The following is a 21,180-nucleotide window of genomic DNA, read 5'->3' as shown; positions in this document are numbered from 1 at the left end:
GAACAGCTGCAGAAAAACCTTTCCAAGAGGTGGCTGGGGTTGGAGGTGGGGCCAGGGGGATGCAGCATGGCTGGGCTGGCATCTGCATGGGTTTTATGTACAGGCCATTTGGTGCCCAGATACCACGGTGATGGGTGCCTTCTGAATGTGATGGATAAATAGAGACTTTTTTTTTTAACAGCTGGAGGTTAGCCTAGAAAAAGAGAGAGAGAGCCATGTAGTGAAAAGTGTCAATGTAATTTGAGCTGGAAAAGTCTTTTGTTAACATTAATTGGAGAGAATTTGTCTCTCTGTTTTGTCAGCAGGCGCCTATGGGCTAGTCAGCAAGGGAGGCCGTGGGGCCTAGTGGATAGTGCACTGACTTGATGTTCAGGGGATCTGGCTTCAATTCTCTGCCACTGGCCCGCTGGGTGACCTTGGACAAGTCACGTCACCTTTGTGTACCTCAGTTTCCCTGTCTGTGAAAGGGGGGATAATGATGCTGAATTCCTTTACGGAGTGGCTTGGGATCTACAGATGAAAAGTGCTAGATAAAAGCTGGCTATTAGTATTACTAGGGGACCAATTCTGCAAGGTGCTGAACGCCCTCAAATCAACGTCGCAAAGGCCAATTTTGGTTTTTTTTAAATCCGCTGATTTTTGGACCCTTCAATTTTTGGTAGGTCCATCCTAAGACACCTTAAAGGGGCTGATTTTCATGAGTCCTGAGCACCTGTAGCTCCCATTGACTTCAGCTGGAGATCTGCCGGTGCTGGGAACACGTGCCTCAGTTTCCTCACCAACACAACAAAGCCAGCAAGCGCTAAGGGCACCTCTCAGGATTGGGTCCATTGTGCCCCAAACATTTTGCCGTCCTGCCCATGGCTCCAGCTGTGGAGAGGGTGTTGTTTTCTGAGGGGGCTGGCATGCTGATGGCTACACCATCTGCATACAGAATCTCCTCAGGCCCTGACTCTCATTAGCCATCTGCCCTTGTTCTGCAGGTTGACAGAGGTGCAGTGAGTAAATGGATAACCTGTCAGGGAGGCAGGATGGTAATATCAGTCAAATGCATCAATAGTTCACAGGCAATTTCATGTTACCTAACGTTCATGCATTTGAGTCCAAAAGACACTGAATCCTGTATTAACTCTCATCCTCCTAGGAGTTCACCGTGCTGGAGGAGCCTTGTAATTCCACCTCTTTGACGCAGTGACATACTGTTCCCACGTGCGCATGCACACAAAGGGCAGGACTGGCTGAAAATTCCTGTTCCACAAAGCAAGAGGGAATTTGTATTCATGATGGGAGGGAAAGGGTATCTGGCAGCTTCCAAACCTGTAACCACTGCCTTCTAGCTACCTTTTAGCAATTAGCAAAAAGAAAGAAAGAAGGCACCTGTATTTCCCAAGGAGAACTAAGAACTCCCCCACGTTTTTCTGGCACCACTGGTTCCCATGTGGGTATCAATGGAATAAAGCTTTACTGCTTTGCCTTTATTGTTTTGTGTTGTTAGTATAGCTGGAGCACCTAAGTGCCCCAGTCATGGACCAGGACCCCATTGTGCTAGGCGCTGTACAAACACAGAGCAAAAAGATGTTCCCTGCCCCTAAAGAGCTGACAATCTAAGTAAAAAAGTTCTCTAGTAACTTCCGTCTGAGGATCCCAGTGGGCTTTCATCAATGAAGTGTCACAAGTTCTGTGAGATGGTATTTTCCCCTTTTACAGATGGGGAAACTGAGGCACAGAGCGAGGTAAAGTGTATTGACTAAGGTCATCCAGCAAGTCAGTAGCAGAGCTAGGAATAGACCAGAAGCTTTTTGACTCCCAGTCTCTGGCTCTAATTGCAAGATCACCTGCCGTACTCCCATCTTACCCTCTGCCCAGTATCGCAAGGGCCAAGGGCCTTGGGTCTCACCCTCCTGCCCAACCAATTCCCGTGCACCTCAAGAAGTAGGGCTTTGAGCAAATTCCCTCTGACTGGCAGGTGGAGACAATCCAGGCTGGCCCTGTGCAGTGGGACTGGTTTTATGTTTAAATGAGAGTCCCATTTGTAACATCGGGCAAACCCCCTGAAATTGCCTATCTGGAAAGTGACAGCAATGGTCCATGGGGGTCAACTCAGCAGTATCTGCACCCTGGGCCAGAGCCCAGTTAATGGTTGTTGCAGAGGCTAGAAACGGGAGGTAATGAAATAGCATGAGATCCTAGCTAGACAAGGGCCGCCATGGTCTGCCACCCCAGAAGGGCTGGAAATCCTCCCTCAGTTTGGATGGACAACTGTATACCTTGCACTGTACCTGGCTGGAGCTCTCAGCTGTAGCAGGGAACGCTTGTGATTCCCAGATGAGTGCTGCAGCCTGGAAACTGAGCACGGTCACAGATCTGTCCAGGGACCGGAGCAGTTCTGTTGCTTGGGCTCCTCTCTCTGTTTGAAAAGCGCAGCGATCCCTTGTGCCTTTTGGAGAAGCAAGCCGTGGAGGGGATTAGCAAGGAGGGCTGGTCCAGGACTGCATCTCTCCATCAAAGCAGTTTGTGGAATGAGGGGAGCCATCGTTGGAGTGGATGTAGCACTAAACGTGCCGGAGTGACAGGCCTGGATGCTGAAGGTCTTTATTTGTCTGCAGAAAGATACTTTTGCCTGGGTGGTGGCAGGTCTCATGCTGCACTCTGAATGCCACAGGGGTTTGGGAGGAATATACAGGAACAGAGACATTTGCAGGGAGAGAAAACTTTGTTGCAAGGGCCTGGTGCCTCCTTGAGCTGGGCTCCCGTCCCCGTACAGAACTCCAACCCCTTTGGATCGGGCTTCTCTCTGACTGTCCTAACAGTTAACCCGTTCAGTTGAAAGACTCCAGTCTCAACCTCACTAGCCCTCACGTCGCACTGGTTCTCTTATTGTGTGGGGGGTGATGCTGCTGTGCCAGATGGGGGCCACACAGAATGGCACCCCCGTGGCCCAGCTGGGCACGGCACTTCCCTTTTCAGCACTCAGTTTGACATTGTTTTAACCGTGCTTCTCGGGCATGAGATCGCTGTGCTTTACTTAAGCACCGCTGCTGGGAATGTGGCTTCATCCTTCCCCGGCCCTACACAAGCTTCCCTCTTACCAGTGGGCTTCAGCTCCTCTCCGGAGCGCCCACCGCAAGGGAATGAGAAAGGAGGTGCCAAAACCCACCGAGTCTTTGGCCTCTTTGCACAGGTGGCCACTTGTGGGGGTGGGCGTAGCTCATGTGCCCATTAAGTGCTTAAGAAAGGGATCCACCCTCCTTCACGTCACAGCCAATTAACAGCCATCGTATGTCGCTGACTTTTGGTTACCAATTGCCTGGGCCTGGCAGATTTGAACTGTGACGTAGAGGTGGTAAAGCCCATCTGCAAGTCCTCCCAGCCGTCTTTCAGAGCCATCCCTCCCTTCATTCACAGTGTGAGCCTTTGAAGTACCTGCCGCTGTCTCCTAATGCTTTTTTCTGTTTGCTGGGATGCTTTAGGAGTTCTCGCTCCAGCAGCTGGACAGCTTTCTGGATGACCGGGTTAACATCCTGGGATTTTCCACCTTCAACCAGTTGCATGCTTTCTTCCAAGAGTTTGTCCAGAGCCTCAACCAGTCGTGGCAGGAGAACTGTGATCACGCTCCCTTTACTGGGCCGGCAGTAAGTAAAAAGAATCCCCACTGTGGCACTTGGAACAGTAGTCGAAGCCTGTAATGGGGCAGCAAGTGGCTGGGGCAAAGGAGACAAGCTATGGGGGGAGGGAGGGCCTGAATGGGGGACAGCTGCGAATGGAACCTAGTTGAAGAGTCCCTCAGCTGAGGAGAAGCCCTGAGGTTGGTATTAAAAGGTGTCTGGAGTGGGGAGGAGGAAGCTTGGGTTTTAGGGGGGCTTTTTAGTGGCTGTATAAAGTATGTGCCCCAGAAATGGGAGAAGGGGAGACAAGAGTAAAGATCAGGAGAGCAGGGGCACAGAGGCAGGAGAAAGAAACAGACGTGAACCAGGAGGACGTCATAGGTGAGTAAAGGAGGTGGGTGCGGCCTTGGGGTAACCTGCTGTGACTTATGAGAGAGCCTCTAGCTCTGGAGAGTAGCAAGGCGAGACCCTTCAATCTCGCCAGTGCTAAAGGAGCTCTATTTGGCAGATGCCGTTAGAGCCGTTGGAGAGGGGCTGGGAGACGAAACCTGGATAATCTAGGATGTTCAGGTAGGAGGCCTCACAGGGCTTAGCTAAAAGCCGAAGGGGTTAGGCCTGGACTGTGCTACCTTGCATATGTCAGTGTCTCCTGATGCTGCTGCAAATTTCTCTGAAATCACGGCTGAAATCTGCCCCACAAGACTGGAAGGTTTGCGGAGCAGCTTTGCCAGATCGTGGAGGGGAGAGAAAAAGCCAATGACCAAACAACGTATGTGCTGACAAATGAAATAAAAAATTCCCTCGATTTCCTGAGGCAGCCCCAGCGCCCCTGAAAGTCCCACTATTCTCGCTGCAAATTGACCTTACGTGAGCAAATGAGGAGTTCTCTCTACTTTGCATTTGCTTGACACAAACTGCCAGCCCTGGTTCACACCCGACTACTACCAAGGCACTGCTCTTTGGTGTTCTAGCCAGCTCCTCCCTGACATCCTCTTCCCACCCCTTAAGCCCAGGTGGCTGCAGCTAACTCACTGCCTAGTTTGCCAAATCTTGATGCAGTCTCTCCCTGGAAGCCGCCTGCTTGGGCGACAGCTGCAGGGCCGTTGAGATGCATTAAAAATAAAGCTTTTCAAATAAGACAATCAAACAAAAAATAACCCCTAGAAACCCAAGTGCTGAAGGGGGAAAATATAATCCTGGTCTCTTCTCTCCAGTTGGCCCTGAATAAGCAGAAAAGCTCTTCAGATGAAAAAGCCAGGAAGCTCCCCCCTTAGAGTTCTCAGTGTATTTCGGGGTCGTGAATGGTGCTGGATTGGGAGCCTCTGTCTAAAGCCTCCATTGCTGTCATATTAATACAGCTGGATGCTCAATTCCTGCACAGAACGGGTTCGGTAGCCAGGCAGGCTTACTCCTGATCTGGTAAGGCCACCTCTAGAGGAGCATGGGAAGGGAGTTCAGTTGCCCTGGCACATTTGATCCTAATCCTCTCCACTGAGAAAGCTAGCCCTGATGTCAGTTAATCACGGTGTGGTCTCCTATCCAGCAGGGACGGAAGTGAAACTTACCAGTTTATGGCACATTTCCTCCCCCCGCCCCCATCAGATGGTTATGATTTTCGGCTATTACCGACCTCACTATTATTACAGTTTATTATTGTAGCATATTCAGGCCCCAACTGAGGGCAGAGCCCCATTGTGCTAGGCACTGTATATACACATAGCAAGAGACAGCCCCTGTCCCAAAGACCTCTCAATCTAAATAGTCGAGGTAAAGGATGGAAGAAAAGAAGGATTATTGTTCCCATTTTGCAGATGGGGAAATGAAGCACAGAGAGATCAAGTAATAATATCTAGCTCTTCTCATCTCAAAGCACTTTACCAAGGAGGTCAGTATCTTTATCCCCATTTTACAGATGGGAAAACTGAGGCACAGGGTGACCCAGTAGCAGAGCCAGGAATAGAATCCAGGTCTCCTAAAAGTGTCAGTCCAATGCTCTAGCTACTAGGCAACACCACCTCAATGTTACTAAATGACCTCCCACACAGCTGTGGCAGAGTCAGGAGTTGAACCTTGGTCTCCTGAGTCCCAGAGTCTTAACCACAAGAGCACCCTAACTGTCCTGTTTAGAGGTTCTCCCTGTGCGTGTTCCCCCATCACCCTGGTCTCTGAGCATCATTCTTCATTCCCAAGCCATGTGGCCTCCCAGGGATAAGAACTAAACCCTGCCAGATATCTGGCAGAGCAGGTACAGAGGAGCTGTTAGGATGACATAAGTCAGAAGCACCGTGCTTATTTTCTCCCCTTCTGCCCACTAGGAGCATTATCATGGCACAATGAATTGGCCTCTGTCTTTTTCGTTTTAAACACCTGCTGCAGTTAACGTCCGATAGGTCTGTTTTTGGGAAAGTCTCTGTCTATGTAGGGATTTGGGGATTTACCCCTGTAGCGTAAGGGAGCTGAAGGCTCCTGAGATTGTGTAAAGAAAGGAGTTCAACATCCGGACTCAACAGGAGGTGAAGTGTAAACTGAGATCCCTGGGCTTTCTTGCTAGAGATGGGAAAGAGTCTAAGGAAGGGCGGGGGAAGCTACTTCTTCAAATGCCAGTCTCATTAATCACATTGCAAGGAAAAGAAATCAGAGAAAATCATTAAAATTACAGATGGCTAGATTAGGTAATTAGAATTTAGGCAAAAACAGATGTTTGTAATTAAGTGTTTATTTCATTGAATGAAATCCAGATTGTAAAGTCTATTTCACAGGATTTTAATGGTTTTAATTCTCTGTGTTATGTTTGGGGGCAAATATACAGAGGACAGTGTTTCAGGAATGACTCCCCTTCACCCCTCCTAAACCTGCCTATCGTCCCCGGAGAGCAGCTTGGCTTTAAACATTGGCCTTGACACGAGAGATTTTGGTAAATAAAACAAAAACCTTCTCTTTAAACTATGATGGATCTCTTTGTGTTTCTGTAAATATGTCTACACTGCAGCCAGAAGCCAGCACGCCAGCCTGAGCGGGCAGACAGAAGCTAGCGTGCTAAAACTAGCAGTGTGAACGTCACGGCTCGGGTGGCAGCTCTGACCCTCAGGCCCACCCAATCGCCTGGGGCCATGCTTGGGTGGCTATCCCGAGCCTCTGCTGGAGCCACACCATCCACCCTGCTATTTTTAGTATGCTACCTCGAGCCCCGCCAGCGTTGCCTACCCAGGCTCTGGGGCTCACTCCCAGCTGCACTGTAGCTGTACCCCACAGGGCTAGATTTGGAGATTTTGGCCGCACAGGGCGGCCAGCGAGGAGCTGAGCCATGCCATGGGGCAGAATCGAGGGCATCCTGCATCAGAAGGGTACAGCACATTCTGGAATGCTTTGTTTGTGCTGGGCAGGGGGAGGGTAACTTGTGACACATGCAATGTACTCCCCACTAGCCCAGCTGGCTTGTGCACTGAGGGGTGGAGCTATGGCTTTGTGTGCTCCTTGCCCCTTTGCAAGTGAGTTGCTCCCAGTGCTTCGTAACACAGTGGCAGCCCTTCTTTTCCCTCATGCTCCCTTAAATTCAGGGTGCACCACACTCACTCCTTATGCAGCTGATTACACATAAAGGAACACAACTTTACCCACGCTCCATCCCCCTACTCCCAGCTGGGGAGTTGCTCCCCTGGTTTTCCAGCCATGCAGTGATGTCCCTGCAAGATATGGGGGGCGGCTCTTTACTCACCTACACCCACATGATCATGTGAGTAGGAACCACCATCAAAACCGTTGGCTCTTTCACGTGCAATGTTGCGCAGGCACTGTTCACCACGGAGGTGGCACAAAATGACAGTGATCAGCACAAATCAAGAATGCACAAAAGTGAGAGACTCGTGTTAAGGTGCAAATTGTTTGGGTTTTTTTAATGTCAAAATGAAAAAAGCCATTTTTTTTAAATGACTCTTGTCAAAGGAGGAGGAGGAGATTTGATAAGGGGCGGAGGAGAGAGAGGGATTGGGGAAGCCAAAGTGAATGAGTTTTAAACCAGGTGGTTGGAAGAACCAAAAAATCGGCTAGCAGCTGTGCTACAGTGAAATGCAACTTAATTTTGCACAAGCGTCTTCCATGCAAACTATATCCCAATTTTCTTGACTGAGTTAAATACAGCTAACAGAGTTTACGAATAAATAATGGCAGACGGAAATAGCAATTAGGAGGCACAGGTGAGGGAGACAATATTGTGTTTGGCTGAGATTTGAAACGAGCCGGAGAGCTGATGAGCCAGAGTGAGACACAGAAAAGCCTGCTCCAAATGGTAGAAGCAGCAGAGGAGAAGGCTCTTGCACCAACAGCAATGGGAAGAAGTGGAAGTGGCATAGAGGATTCTGATACTCGGAGACCAGAGGGAGCGAGGAGAGGACTCAAGCAGAACACAGTTCATGATTTTGGATAGGGCAAGTCCATAGTGGGCTTTAAAAGCAGGTTCCTGAAAGAAAGGGAGGAGCTGGTGAAGACATTTGAGGGGGGGTGCTGGGATCTTTTTGTGCATGTTGCAGTATTGCTGTCCCTCAGGGTTCAAAAGCCCTGAATCAGGCCCCTCAAAATCATGAAACCGGCATCGACTCCTAGTTCTGAGCCCATGTGGATAGGGAATGGCTGGCCTGATACCCCACGTTAGAGCTGGAAATCGGGTGCTTCCCAGGAAAGCTGTAAGTAGAGAAAAGAGAGAGGGAAGTGTAGGACTTGGGGGATGGGGGAGGATCCCCTTAGCAGAAGAAGTCACCTCCGGCAGCAAACCAAACCATAAGGGCATGTTTGAAAAGGGAAGCGTAATGCCAGAAATACCAGCAAATTGTCTGAGGCTAAAGTGTAAAATATTCCAATCAATAATGTCAAATGCTTCACTAAGATCTACAAGCCTCTTGCTTAGTAGCTAATAAGAGATCACTAGCTGCTCAAAGAGAAGGGAAATGAAAACCCGACCGGAGACAACTGGGGCCAGTTTTCAGAGCTGGGGTAAGGGGATAGAAACATCCAATGACAGTGGAGCTGCATCTTCTTACCCCAGGTCAGGATTTGACCTATCGCTACTGATAAGGGCCCCGAGACAGGAAAGCACGCCTGTAAGTCCCAATGAAGTTAAGCATGTGCATATGTGCTTTGCTGAACAGAAGCCAGAGCACCCAGCCAGCTGAGGATGGCGAACTCCTAGTTGCAATAACAAGCAATGGAGGTTGGAGTGCAAGGAGATGACGTGAGCCAATGGGGTGAGGAGGGAGGATATATTCACTCCTTTAACAACTCTGGAAAATGCAGCCCTGCAGGGGAATTCTTAAGAGATGATGTAACTATTTAGGGAGAAAGCTGGAAGACTTATCACCAAACACAAAGGGATAGGCAGAGAGGGACGGCATGTTATCTGATGGTTCAGACAGGAGGACCGGGGATCAGGATGACTGGGTTCTGTTCCCAACTCTGCCGCAAACTCCCGTGTGTCCTTGGGCAAGTCACTCATCCTCTTCTGTGCCTCAGGTTACTCTTCTGCACAGTGGAGATAATGATACTTACCGACTCGCCAGGCATGGCTTGAAGCTCAGTTAATCCATAGTTGGAGAGCGCTTTGAAGCCCTCCAGCAACAGATACCAACAACAGGGTTCATCATTATAACAGATGAGATCAATCCGATCCCGAGAGTACGAATCACACATGATGGTTGCTACTCACGTCACTGGATGCGCTCCTGGAAAGTGCGCACATACTGTGGTGAGGAGGGTGGTGTCAGAACATACACAGACTAGAGTAGGGAGAAAATCAGACATCATATTAGGTGGGGTGATGCCAGAAATACCAGCAAATTGTCTGAGCTCCGTCTACCTTGATAGAACAAATGTGAGAGGTGTTGAGGGGTGGGAGATGGAAATTGGGGATTACTGGAATTATTAGAGCAGATGGTCAGGGTTTGATAGCACTAAGTGTGGAAGTGTTAGTTTTTCGTAGTGTCTGCAAAGCCCTGAGTTGCTCATTAACAGCCTGATACCAGGCCATTGAAGTCAGCTGGACTTTTGCTGTTGACTTCAGCAGGGGTAGGATCAAGCCTAGTGGGTTAAATCTGGCTCACTTTATACACACAGGTAAGGCAGAGGAAGCCAAAGGGTCTACATAACAAGGCTGTCCCCCCTTAGGGTGACTGGGAAGAGAATAAATGTGATCAGAGCTGGGGTTAGTGAGAAGGAGCTAGACAAGGCATCTGAGAGGAACCTGAGCGATAGATATAGTTGAACTGTAAATGTCCACATATGGGGGAAGGTGAGGAGAAGGCTCAAAAAGCTAAAGAGCAAATATGTTGCTGGATGCTGCAATGGTAGAGAGGAGATTCTATGAAGAGGGAGGGAGGAAATTGGAACTTTGACAGTAACGAGATGTGGCAACCAAATGCCAATGCAGTCAGGAAGTGACGATAATTGAAAGTGAAATCTTAGTCATAACAATGAAGAGGAGATAGAAAATGACTGGTTGTTAACTAGATCAAAAACATCGAAACAATTGCGCATGAGGAAAGTAATGCTCTGCATGAGACAAGATGGTAAATAGAAGTGATTAGAAGCAAGTGGGTCGAAGGGGGAAGAGTCAATATGGATTCTGAAATCTCCTGTAGCAGCAATTCCTTTAGAAGGACGGCCGGCAGTGGAAAAGGGGACCAGAGCATTATGGTAAAGGGATTAAGAGGCCAGTGTGGGGACTGGAGGACAAAGAAAGGAAGGGAGGTGGATAAGTGCAGAAGGGAGGAAAGCGAGGATGCGAAGAGCAGTACGAAGAAACTACCCGAGATGTGGAGGGTAAGGTAATAAACCTGAGAAGAGGCGGAGGAAGTCCAAGGAATGGACTTGAATCCGGAATGGCCACATGAGTTACGCCTACCACAATGAATGACATGGAGACCCCAAGAGAATGATGATTAAAGGAGTCTATGGGCCTGATTCTCCGTTGTCCTACCTTTGTGCAATGACTCACACCGAAGAACGTAAAGGCCATACTGGGTGAGACCAATGCTCCACCTATCCTGTCTTCTGATAGCAGCCAGGGCCCGATGCTTCAGAGGGAATGACCAGAACAGGGCAATTATCCAGTGATCCATCCCCTGTCGTGCACTCCCAGCTTCTGGCCGTCAGAGGTTTAGGGACACCAAGAGCAAAGGGTTGCCTCCCTGACCATCTTGGCTAATAGCCATTGATGGACCTATCCTCTACGAACGTATCTAGTTGTGTACCAAATCAGAATGGTAGCATTTTGTGCTTGCTTTGCGCAAGCATGAGTGACTGCCCAAGGCACAGGGCACTGGGCAATGTGGCTCAGATGCCTTGTCTAGCTGCTTCTCACTAACCCCAGCTCAGACCGTGAGTGGGATGTGAGGCGAGGTAGCTCAAGGCATGACAGATATGGTAGGGTAACTGTAGCATGGTGTTGAATGGAGTTGCTCTATGGTGTGTGAGCAGATGTAAGCTTCTACCCTGGTGTACTGTATGGGTGCGTAAAGATTTATTTTACAATGTGTGTGTAATTGTGTGCACGCGTACGGCAGAAACAATGGATTTGTTCCTTCACTAAGTGCAGGTTGGGTCTTATTTAATTTTCCAACCTTTGGTGCTGCTCCTCTGAGCTCCCACCTCTCTCTCTCCTGTCCACAGCTCTCCTCTGCCTTGTTGTTTGATGCCGTTTATGCCGTGGTGACAGCGGTGCAGGAGTTAAACCGGAGCCAGGAGATTGGTGTGAAACCCCTGTCCTGTGGATCCGCACAGATCTGGCAACATGGCACCAGCTTGATGAACTACCTGAGAATGGTGAGAAGTGACTGAAGTTTGCTGATTTAGCTGTATCCACCCCCCAACTTCCAGGAGCAAAAGACATGCACATCTGAACGTGTGTGAGATGATGTCCCTGCAGTCAAAGTGCAGGATACCAACCTGTTTGAATGTAGCGCTGGGAATGAAGGAGAAAGCCATGAGAGAAATGTTTGTAGCCAGCCTAGGAACTATTTGAAATTCACCAACTTTCAGGCTTTGTGGCAAACACAAAGCTCAGCAAACTTTTTAAATTAAGCCAGGCTAAGTTTTGTGAATGTTCCCTGGATCCAGTTTCAAATGAACTTGAGCTGATTTATGGTCCCACCTTGCAACCAGGAGCTCAGATATTGTAGATGAGTTTCTCCTGCAGGGGTGGTTGATTTGGACTTTTCTGAACTTAGGGTGTTGTGAACTCATATGGATCAAAAGTAACTACGGGTCAAAACAAAACCCCAGGTCTGAACCCCTCAGATTCCTCGAGAGTTTCAATTTGAAGTCCCAGAAGTGAATGTGGTGTGTGTATTTTGGTTCTAGTTTGTATCCAGTTTGAACATTTTTTTCTGGTTCTGTTCTGGATGCAATTAAAATCTCATGAGAGCAGCTACTCTCATGAGATTTCATCCCAAGATGGTAAAAGACTCACTGATGTGGCTTTGGTCTCAACATCTGACCCCTTGCCCTCTCAACACACACACACACACACACACACCTTAACCTACTCCTGATTTAAACCACCTCATTGCTCCATCCCTAATCAAATGTTCACACAAACTCCCGTAACCCCAAAATGACGGAGCTTCTTCCAGCTCTTGTATCATTAACTTGTAGTCACTGCTAATAAGGTGCTTGAGCAGCACTAAGCAGGATTTAAATCCGCTGTGTGGGATATGACTCTCGTCATGGGACTCTTTGCAATGTGACCCCCTGTTAACTCAAGCTCCATGCAGTGCAATGTCATGGCACGGTTTGCCACAGAATCCCCAGCTGGCTCTTTCAACGTGACACAATTAAATACTCACCTCTGCAACCTAGCAATGTGCAGCCTTGGGGCCATGGAGATGGAATAAGGGTGCAGGGGAGGGCAGGCTGGGGAGTGGCTAAAAGGGTAATGAATGGAACCTTCATGAGAAATGGAATTCTGGAAGCCTCGCAACTTACAAGTCTTTGTTTTATTTTGGGATATTTTCCCCTCTTCTCTGTCTCATTTCTACTCCAGGCAGATTCTGAAAGCAATTAGAATTGTCCCATGGCAATACTGTTTATACTCCACCCCCGTGGATAGATGTCAGAGCTCCACAGTTCTGTCCTACTAACTGGGTAAACAGCTGCCATGTGTGGGCTCTGTTCAAGACTATAAGGGGGAATGATCTCAATTTGGTGCTGTAACTCTCTCTCTCTCGGACAGGTAGAATTGGAAGGTCTCACCGGCCACATCGAATTCAACAGCAAAGGTCAACGGTCGAACTATGCCCTGAAAATCCTGCAGTACACACGAAATGGCTTCAGACAGGTAAGATTGGCCCTGCAGGCATCTTCCTAGGGTCTGAACCTGCCAGGTGCTGAGTGCCTCCTGGGAGGTGCTGAGAGCCTGTCCCCACCTCCACTCCCCCTAAAGTCAATGGGAGTGGAGAGTACTCCTTGCCTTGCATGACCTGACCCTTAGCAAAGAACAACCCCAATGCAGTTTTTAGCTGCAGCTCTCTCATTGTTCATGGTTTGGAAGGAAGTTTACAGTGAAACCCTATGTTCCCCTTTGTTAAGAGACCACCCCAAGACATCTCCAAGCATTTTAAATTACCACCTTAAGGGACCATCTCTCCAGCATGACTAGTAACACCCAGCATCAGCCCCAGTGTGACAGCAGCCCTCTCTCCAAGAAGATAAGATTCAGTGCCTACAAAGCATGTCCTGGATACATATCCACACACAGGCCATGTTTGCACACAGACTTGTACTGGTTTAAACTGGTGCAAACTGCTTTGTGGACACACTTATTTCAGATTAAGAGTGGTTTATTTCAAGTCATCTTAAACCTATCCCTAAATGATTTGGGGGAAAGTTACATGAGAAAGTTTTAGCAGTTACAGAAGTATAGTTGTACTGGCTTTATCCACTGTGTAGACCCTCTTATTTTCCTATATGAGTGGCTTTTTTTTTTTTCAGTTTAAGTTAAACCCATTGTCAAGAGACATCAGCTAAACCAAGAACAGGTCCTGTTATTAGAGCAGGCTGGGAAATGGTTTTCCTATCCTGTGAAAATGTTCAAGATGTCAAAATTTTCCCCCTTCCAAATCAGGATGAAAAATAAGTGTCTTCAAAATGTTTGCGAATCAAAAATCTGAACATTTGTTTGGTTTGGGTCAATGGAAACATGTCGTTTCTGATTTTGGCCCTTTTTTATGTATTTAAAACTGTCAAAACGAAAAGTCGATTTGAACTGGAAAACTGGACAATGAAAGTCGACTAAATAAAATGAATCAAAACGATAACATTGAAACAAAATGTTTCAGTGATTCCGACTGAGTCAAAGCTTTGGGGAACTTTTCCTTTTGTGGGAAATTTTGAAATTTCATTCCGATTTGGAAAGATCTTTTTCCCCTCCCGCAAATATCAGAATTTCCAGTGGAATAGACATTCTGGTTCCTGACTAGTTGTAATAATCATCACCTGAAACTGCTTGCCAATCCCTCCGGTTGTTTGTTTTCCTCCTTACCCTGCACCTCCTTCGGTATTGGTGATGGCGGCTAGCTACTCTTCTCCTCCCTGTGCATTGCTTGTACAACCCTCCCCTTCTGTTGGGGCACAGCCTGACTTACATTAGTTTTCAAATCTGGGTGCCTATATAAGCATCCAGGCTTTCAGAAGTGCTGAGCACCCACAAATCCCACTGGAGTCACTGTGAGCTGCAGGAAAGCTGCACCTTTGAAAATCAGGTCACTTCTATTTATGGGCCTCAGTAAGGATTTAGGAGCCTAACTTTAGGCAAACCATTTTGGCCAGTGAGTCTTTATGGGCACCTGCGCAAGGGTGGCTTAAGAGTGGCCCCAGAGAGGAGGTGACTCCTACCAGCCGCAGGTGAATCCCCCCCAACTCAGCACCTCCCCACTGGCTGGACTCTCTTGGAGATGGAGGATAACCAGGCAAATGCAGAGCAAAAGGGGTCTCGTTTCAGCCTGAGCAGAGGCTGGTTAGTGCACCAGGAAAGGCTCCCAGCAGACTAACTGATCAGTGTGTATCGGTGGAGTTACCAGAATCCGAATCACCTGTAGCACTGATCCATGCTTGCTTCCTTTTCTGCAAGAAGGACTTCATCCTTCCAGCTCATAGTGACGTTTTTTGATTGCATTATAGAATTTGTGCTATGCATGAGACATCTGCACCCTCCACAGCCCATTAAGTGGTTAGTCCTTGGCATATTGAATGCGCCTTATTCTCTAATGCTCTTGCATTGACACCTGTCTGCCCTTCGTTCACTCTCTTGTGGTTGCAGCACAGTGCTCGTTCATCCCCGCCTCCTCTGCTGTTGTTGTTCAGCGGCCCTCGCTCAACCATGGCTCACTCTCTCGCGCTCTCATTCATGGTGGTCACCTGATGCCACTCTGTCTCTTGCAGAGTCGGCCTTTCGATTGCTGCAGCCCAAAGCTGGCAGAGGGAGAAACTGGCCGGTGAGATTCCTTCCCTGTCCATGCACTGACACAGCTGTGTCTGCACAGCAGGTGGGAGGCACAGTTGCAGCATACGCAGGCATACCTGAGCCACAGCCAGACTGCTAGCTCAGGAATGCCAAGACATGCTGTCCCAGTTGCAGCGTAGAGATTCCCCAAAGGGACTTCACACCAGACCCTTTGGTTGCAGAGTCATTGCAAGATCCAAGGGGTAGTGGAGCAATGAGGTGCACCAGACTCTGTGCATTTGCTGCTCTCAGTGGTGACTAGGGGTACTGGGGTATTTCCTGCCATCTACAGAGATTCAGTGTGGCGTCTCTGCGGTTCTCTTTAGGGACCTCTGGGTTCTGCAGCGGAGCAGGAACCCACCACTTAATTCATTAGTGGTTGAACTAGTTCCTCAGCCCGTCTCTTTTGCTCATTTCTGTTCTCTTTCCCACGTTGGTATTCTTGTCGTTTTAACTTTGGCAGGTAGATAAAATGGGACAGGGTGGAGGTGACTTACTTCACCATATTAAGAACATGGGAATTGCCAGATTGGATCAGACCCATGGTCCATTTAGCAGAGTACTCTGTCTCCAATGGCCAGCACCAGATGTGTCTAGTGAGAGTGCAAGAAACCTTACAACAGTAGATCTCAAAACGCTTTACAAATGAGATATATTATCCCCATAATATAGATGGGGAAACTGAGGCACAACGAGGGGACGTGACTGCTCAACATCACCCAGCAGGCCAGTGGCAGATCCAGGAATAGAACCTGGTTCTCAGTCCAGTGCCCTAGCCACTAGGTCAAACTGCCTCTATTTCAAACCTATCTATTTTTAATAAATAATAAAGAAGTGCCTGTTTATTTTGGAGAGAGCCTGGAGAGGAAAGAGGGATTTTAGCTGAGGTTTGCAAGGAGATGGAGAGATTCCAGAGGGAGGCTGTGCCACATGGCAAGCGCTTCAGAGGAGAAGGGTCCCACAATGGCAAGATTGTCGGGTGGGGCAGAGAGGAGTGCAGTGGTGGAAGCCAGGTGCCAAATTCAGGCGTTGAAGTTGATGGAGCTGAACCTGCTTACACCAGCTTGGAACTTGGCCCAGGCTCCATAGGAGTGGATGAAGCCGCTCCATGGAGGTTGTGTTTTCCGGGAGAAAGCAACCCTGACCTATGAAGCAGACTAAGGAGCCTTGGAACGGGGGTCTCATCTTTAATATTCCTATCTGGGCAGCTCACTGGGAAGTTACAGATCAGCCCAGTGGCAAGAACCCTTGTCTCAGAGACCGCCCCTTCTCCAGATGTTTGCCAGCTGGAAGTGCCTCATCACAGAACAAAAGCAGCGACATCTTACCCGGCTCTGCCTGGGACCTGGAAGCAGCTACTTTCAGCCTCAGCTGGAATGTTGCCTGCCAGTTTCTACCTCTGGCATGTGACAGCTCTGCCTTCAGCTCCCTTTGAGTGAGCAGGGAAACGGGCTGTCACTTCCGGCAGAGAGATCTCTTACAGCATCAGGGCCCTTTTTAGCCATTTTCCTCGACCCACTTGTTATGAACAAAAGTGACGGATCCAAACCCGCCTGCGCTAACGAGAGTAGCCATTAGGCGGGAGCCGGGGAGAGACATGGCTTTAAAACCCAACCTGATTGCTATATTTTTGTAATACATTTGAAATGCGAGGGAGAGTTTTGCCATAAATATGCAGATCCTTCTGAATCTGTGTTTTGCCGAGAGCTCTGCAGTGAAGTTTTGAGTGCACGGAAGCCCCTGCTCGCCTCACAGCTGTGTTCCAGTTCCTGGAGAATGCCTGACACGACAAAGATTTTGCCGCCAGCGGGCAATCGCTTTTAGGGTTTGGAATGGTGATGTCGCCGTCTTGGTCGCAGGATATTAGAGAGCTCTGTGGAGCTCAATAACTCGTCTCTGTCGCCAATGGAAGCTGGTCCAATAAAAGAGATTGTCTCTCTTTTCGGGTTTGGAGGGAGACTCATTTTCCAGGACGCAAAAGAACATTCTGTTTGTCGAACAAACCTGGGCAATGGTCCAGTCGCATGGTTCACACACCCAGGGTCTGTCTGCCTGCAGATGACAGTGTTTAAACATGCTGCTGCGATACAGGGGCGAAGGGGCGAAGAGCAGTTATGCATGAAGAGCAGTGACTGGATAAGAGGCATCCCGGGGTTCCCTGTTTGATGCCAGATCAAGCTTGCTTGGTTTACAAGTAGCAAAATGCTTTGCCTTGCTTTTTCCTAATGGCCAGTCCTGCAACCTTCCCCCTGGAAGGTTAGAATCATAGAATACCAGGGTGGGAAGGGACCTCAGGAGGTCATCTAGTCCAACCCCCTGCTCAAAGCAGGACCAATCCCCAACTAAATCATCCCAGCCAGGGCTTTGTCAAGCCTGATCTTGAAAACCTCTAAGGAAGGAGATTCCACCACCTCCCTAGGTAACCCATTCTAGGATTCTTCTATCTCACAAACCCTCACCAGAAGTAAGGATTGTACAGACCAAATTTTGACCTGAATTACTTCTGTTCACTGCCATTGTCTGCTAAGCACACCCATCCAGAAACAGAGATGGTGCCATGTGACTAATGTGACCAATCCCAACCAAGCAACGTACCTGGAACGTGCAATGTGGAGAGTCTGATAGCACAGCACAAAGCGAATGGGATTCATGAAGGATCCCATCGGAGCCTCGAAGAACCAGTGCATTCTTGAAAATCCCAGTTTACTGGGAGCAATATGTGGAGCCAGAGAAGGGCAACCTTTTCTACTGCAGGTTATGCACCATAGGCAGCTAAGTATGTGGCCTGCTTTTCAGAGGTATCCCACTTGTCCCGTTGGAGTTAAGCTTTACAAACAGCCCACCAGCGAGAGGTGATCAGTTACTACAGGTTATGCTGACAAGGCACCTGGACAATGGAAAGCCCTGCTGGTGTCGGCTGCCTGGTCAGAATTTTTGGTGGCCTTAAATAAATCATTCCTTGTCAAAAGTCTGTCCAGTTGACTTTATTCTGCACAATGCTGGTTTGTATTCCAGTGGCAGCATAATTCCTCAGCTGGGCCTCTACCTCTGAGCTGGAGGAGGCAGCCCCAACCTGCACCTCTTACCTGGGGGTCAGGCCAATGCCTAGAGGGCGGATTAAGGCTAAGCAGGGCCCAGGTCCACCGAAGTTACGAGCCCTCCAAGCAGGCTCTTATACCTTGCCTGCCCCATGCTCAGGCTCTCCCTTTCAGGCCCCCAAAACATGTCTTCTGCCCACTCCTGAATCTTTGACCTTCCTCCAAGATGAAACATCCCACCAGCCTCACCAATTCATCTGGAACGCCTCCAACCATGGAGCCCAGTTCCTGCCCAGCTGGGTACTTCTCACCCAAGTAGGAGGTGCCGATCCAGGTTTCTGAAATCCACTGCTGGATCCTGCAAGGTGCTGAGCACGCCTTTAATTGTCAGTGTTTTCAAGTGGGAATCAAGGGCCCTCAAACCCCAGCAGTAGTATAATGCTTTGAGATTAGAATAGCTCTAGTGGGCTGCTGCTTATTCGCCAATTTTCCTCTTCTCAGCCAATCGTGGGAGAAATTCCCATATTATTATATATTGAATAAATAAATGAATAGTTAGAAATCATTTAACTAAACCCACCACTCAGGAGCAAACACTTGTGTCCTGGAGGCACACTGCTCCCAAGGGTCAAATTAGCTGACTTCTGTCTAGTGTTGTTTGAAGCATCCTTGTTGCCTTTTTAACAGGCTCATGCTCTCTGCCCATGTCTGTCACTTTCAGCCACAGGGGCTTCTAGCTCATCAGCTTTGAGAGAAAATTCACCAGAAGTTGAAGCTGATCCAGATTTCGGCTAGCAAACAAATTAGAGACTCTCAGATTTTCAAACTCCTCGTTGCTTTTGGGCAGGAGAGCGAGGGCTTTAAGTGTTTAACTTTTAATATATTTATGTAATGCACTGAACGCTTTTCCATATTTAGTTTAACTTGTGGAACTGTTTCCTCAGCTGTACGAAGAGCCCTCTGTTCACAAGATGCCTGATAAGGCAGAAGCTCATTAGCATGTGTCTGGGATCTGGAGATCTGACAGGGGCTGACTTTGTACATTTCTTTTTGCTTTCTCTCCCCTTCCCACCTTTTAAAAAGCATAGTAGCATCTCTCTGGGGTTTAGATTAAACCCTGGGGACTGGGATTTGGCACTTTAAAAGGGGGAAGATAGGGTATGTGTAACTTGCAGGTGATCCCTAGGAGGGGAAGAAAATTTGGATGGGGAATTAATGGCAAGAGTGGGGGTAGAACCCACCAATCTCCACAGCCTCACCTCCATGAGACACCACATTCCCTCCTTGTGTGGGTGTGTCCAATTATCCACTTATGTGCAAAAAGGCTTCCATGCCTTAAACACAGAGTGGTGGGGATGGCAGGAGGGTGCATAATTGGTATGCTGATGAGATGCAGATGAGCTGACAGATCAGAGACCCTCTACAATTACAGCCACTCCAACCCATCAAGCCCTTTTAGCATGTAAATAGCTAAGCAGCTGCCTCAGGACCTGTGCTCCTCCCCACCTCCCCCCCACCCCAGCCTCTGGTGTGGGTTCTGGGCCTGATTCTGCAAAGGAATGAGTGCCCTTGTCTCCCATGGACTTCCTTATGGTCTGATGGTACTCAGCACCTCATGGGAGGCTCTTAGCAAAAGATTAGGCCCTTAGTGGACAGCTCCTGCAGGTTATTGCCCCAGCTAAGGAACGGGTCTAAGAGGCCCTGGGAATGAGCTGGGCATGGGGGTTGTCACCCTGGGCAGGGGGAGAGAATGTTGCCCTGACTGGGGAGTGGGCAGGGGTTGCCCCAAGGGGAGAGTAGGCAGGGGGAACCCTGGCTAGGCGGTGGTCTGGGACTGCGCCAAGGATGGTCACATTAGCTGGGGAGTGGGCTGAGGGAGGGTCTCCCCAGCTGGGAAGTGGGCCAGGGAGACCCACAGGTTTGTCACGTGTGTCTGTTAGTCATGCAGGTTTAACAGGCGACCCTCCACGTGTTAGCTGCCAGCCCCTCTGAGCATGCTTGGCATTCAGTGGCTGTGAGCTCATTGTCCTGCAAGAGGGGTCTTCCAGCATCCTTTAGCAGCAGCAGGCCTGGCAGATTTGTGCAGCTACCTCCAAGTTTCTGTTCTGCAAGAGATTCTAATCCCCATTTCTCTTTGGGCTGATAAGGAGCTGTTTGCCAAGTGCCTAATTATGTCTCCTGCCGGAAACCTCCCCTACCTGTTAGCATCGACAAGGCTCTTCAAATGCAAACTCTCTTTCTCGGGCATGAGGAGTGTGTGTGTTGGGGGTATGTGACAAATGAGCTCAGCAGGACACTGCTTGCTAATCAGAGCTCAGAAGAAATCCACCTTCATCGTGCTGGAGGTGTCTAGTTGTTTCAAGGCATTCATATTCAGAGCCAGCTTTACCCTGGACCCTAGTTGCAGGGGTGAAGATGGAGGGGGGGCTTGTTGCCTCAAGTGATTACAGAATGGTCTCACCATGTCATCTCTCCCTGGCATCACCTGCTGCTTAGGCCTGCGGGGAGCTGCAGAAAAGGCACATAATGAAAATCCTTCGTTTGAGTGGTGTTTTGTCACCTTGTGCTTTAAGGGGTTGGGAGCTCAGGCTCATTTGTGCCAATCCCTGTCAACCATGGGAGTTTAAGGGATTGAAGGAGTGGGACTGGCACACCGTGCTCATCTTATGTTAGCTGGCGGCCATTTTCTATGGAGATGATAAATCTGTGAGGGTATCGCACATTCCGATAACTCCTTTGTGGGGCAGCAAAGTCTAGAGACCTTGTCTGCCCAGGGAGGTTAGGGAGGGATGCAGCCAAGGCTGCTGTCTTGTTCTTCACAGGTTCAGCTGCCCTGTCTGGATACACATTATTTGTATCACAGTAATGCCTTGAGGCCCTAACAGAGGTATGGTAGGTACTGTACGTATGCCTGGTAACAGAGTCCCTGCCCAAAAGAGCTTACAATCTAAATAGACAAGACAGACAAAGGAAGGGCAATTATCCCCATTTTACAGAGGGGGAAACTAGGTTAAGTGGCTTGCCCGAGGCCACACAGGGAGTCTATAGCAGA

At 48.8% G+C, this 21,180-nt stretch overlaps 1 protein-coding gene across 2 annotated transcripts in view; it reads left to right on the top strand.

Annotated features, from left to right (window-relative positions):
• Positions 1–21,180, top strand: part of GRIK4 (glutamate ionotropic receptor kainate type subunit 4) — a 297,360-nt gene that overhangs the window by 228,513 nt on the left and 47,667 nt on the right. Inside the window, exons 8-10 of one of the 2 annotated variants that reach the window (XM_074936850.1) lie at positions 3,471–3,632; positions 11,262–11,414; positions 12,823–12,927. In XM_074936850.1, the coding sequence (XP_074792951.1) occupies positions 3,471–3,632; positions 11,262–11,414; positions 12,823–12,927 (420 nt within the window). The remainder of the gene's footprint in view (positions 1–3,470; positions 3,633–11,261; positions 11,415–12,822; positions 12,928–21,180) is intronic. The other variant, XM_074936851.1, reaches the window with a different exon arrangement.

The sequence above is a fragment of the Natator depressus genome, chromosome 22 (assembly GCF_965152275.1).
Source record: "Natator depressus isolate rNatDep1 chromosome 22, rNatDep2.hap1, whole genome shotgun sequence".
NCBI classification, from domain to species: domain Eukaryota; kingdom Metazoa; phylum Chordata; order Testudines; family Cheloniidae; genus Natator; species Natator depressus.
Note: the sequence above shows the minus strand (reverse complement) of the source record. Positions and strands in the feature narration are given on the sequence as shown.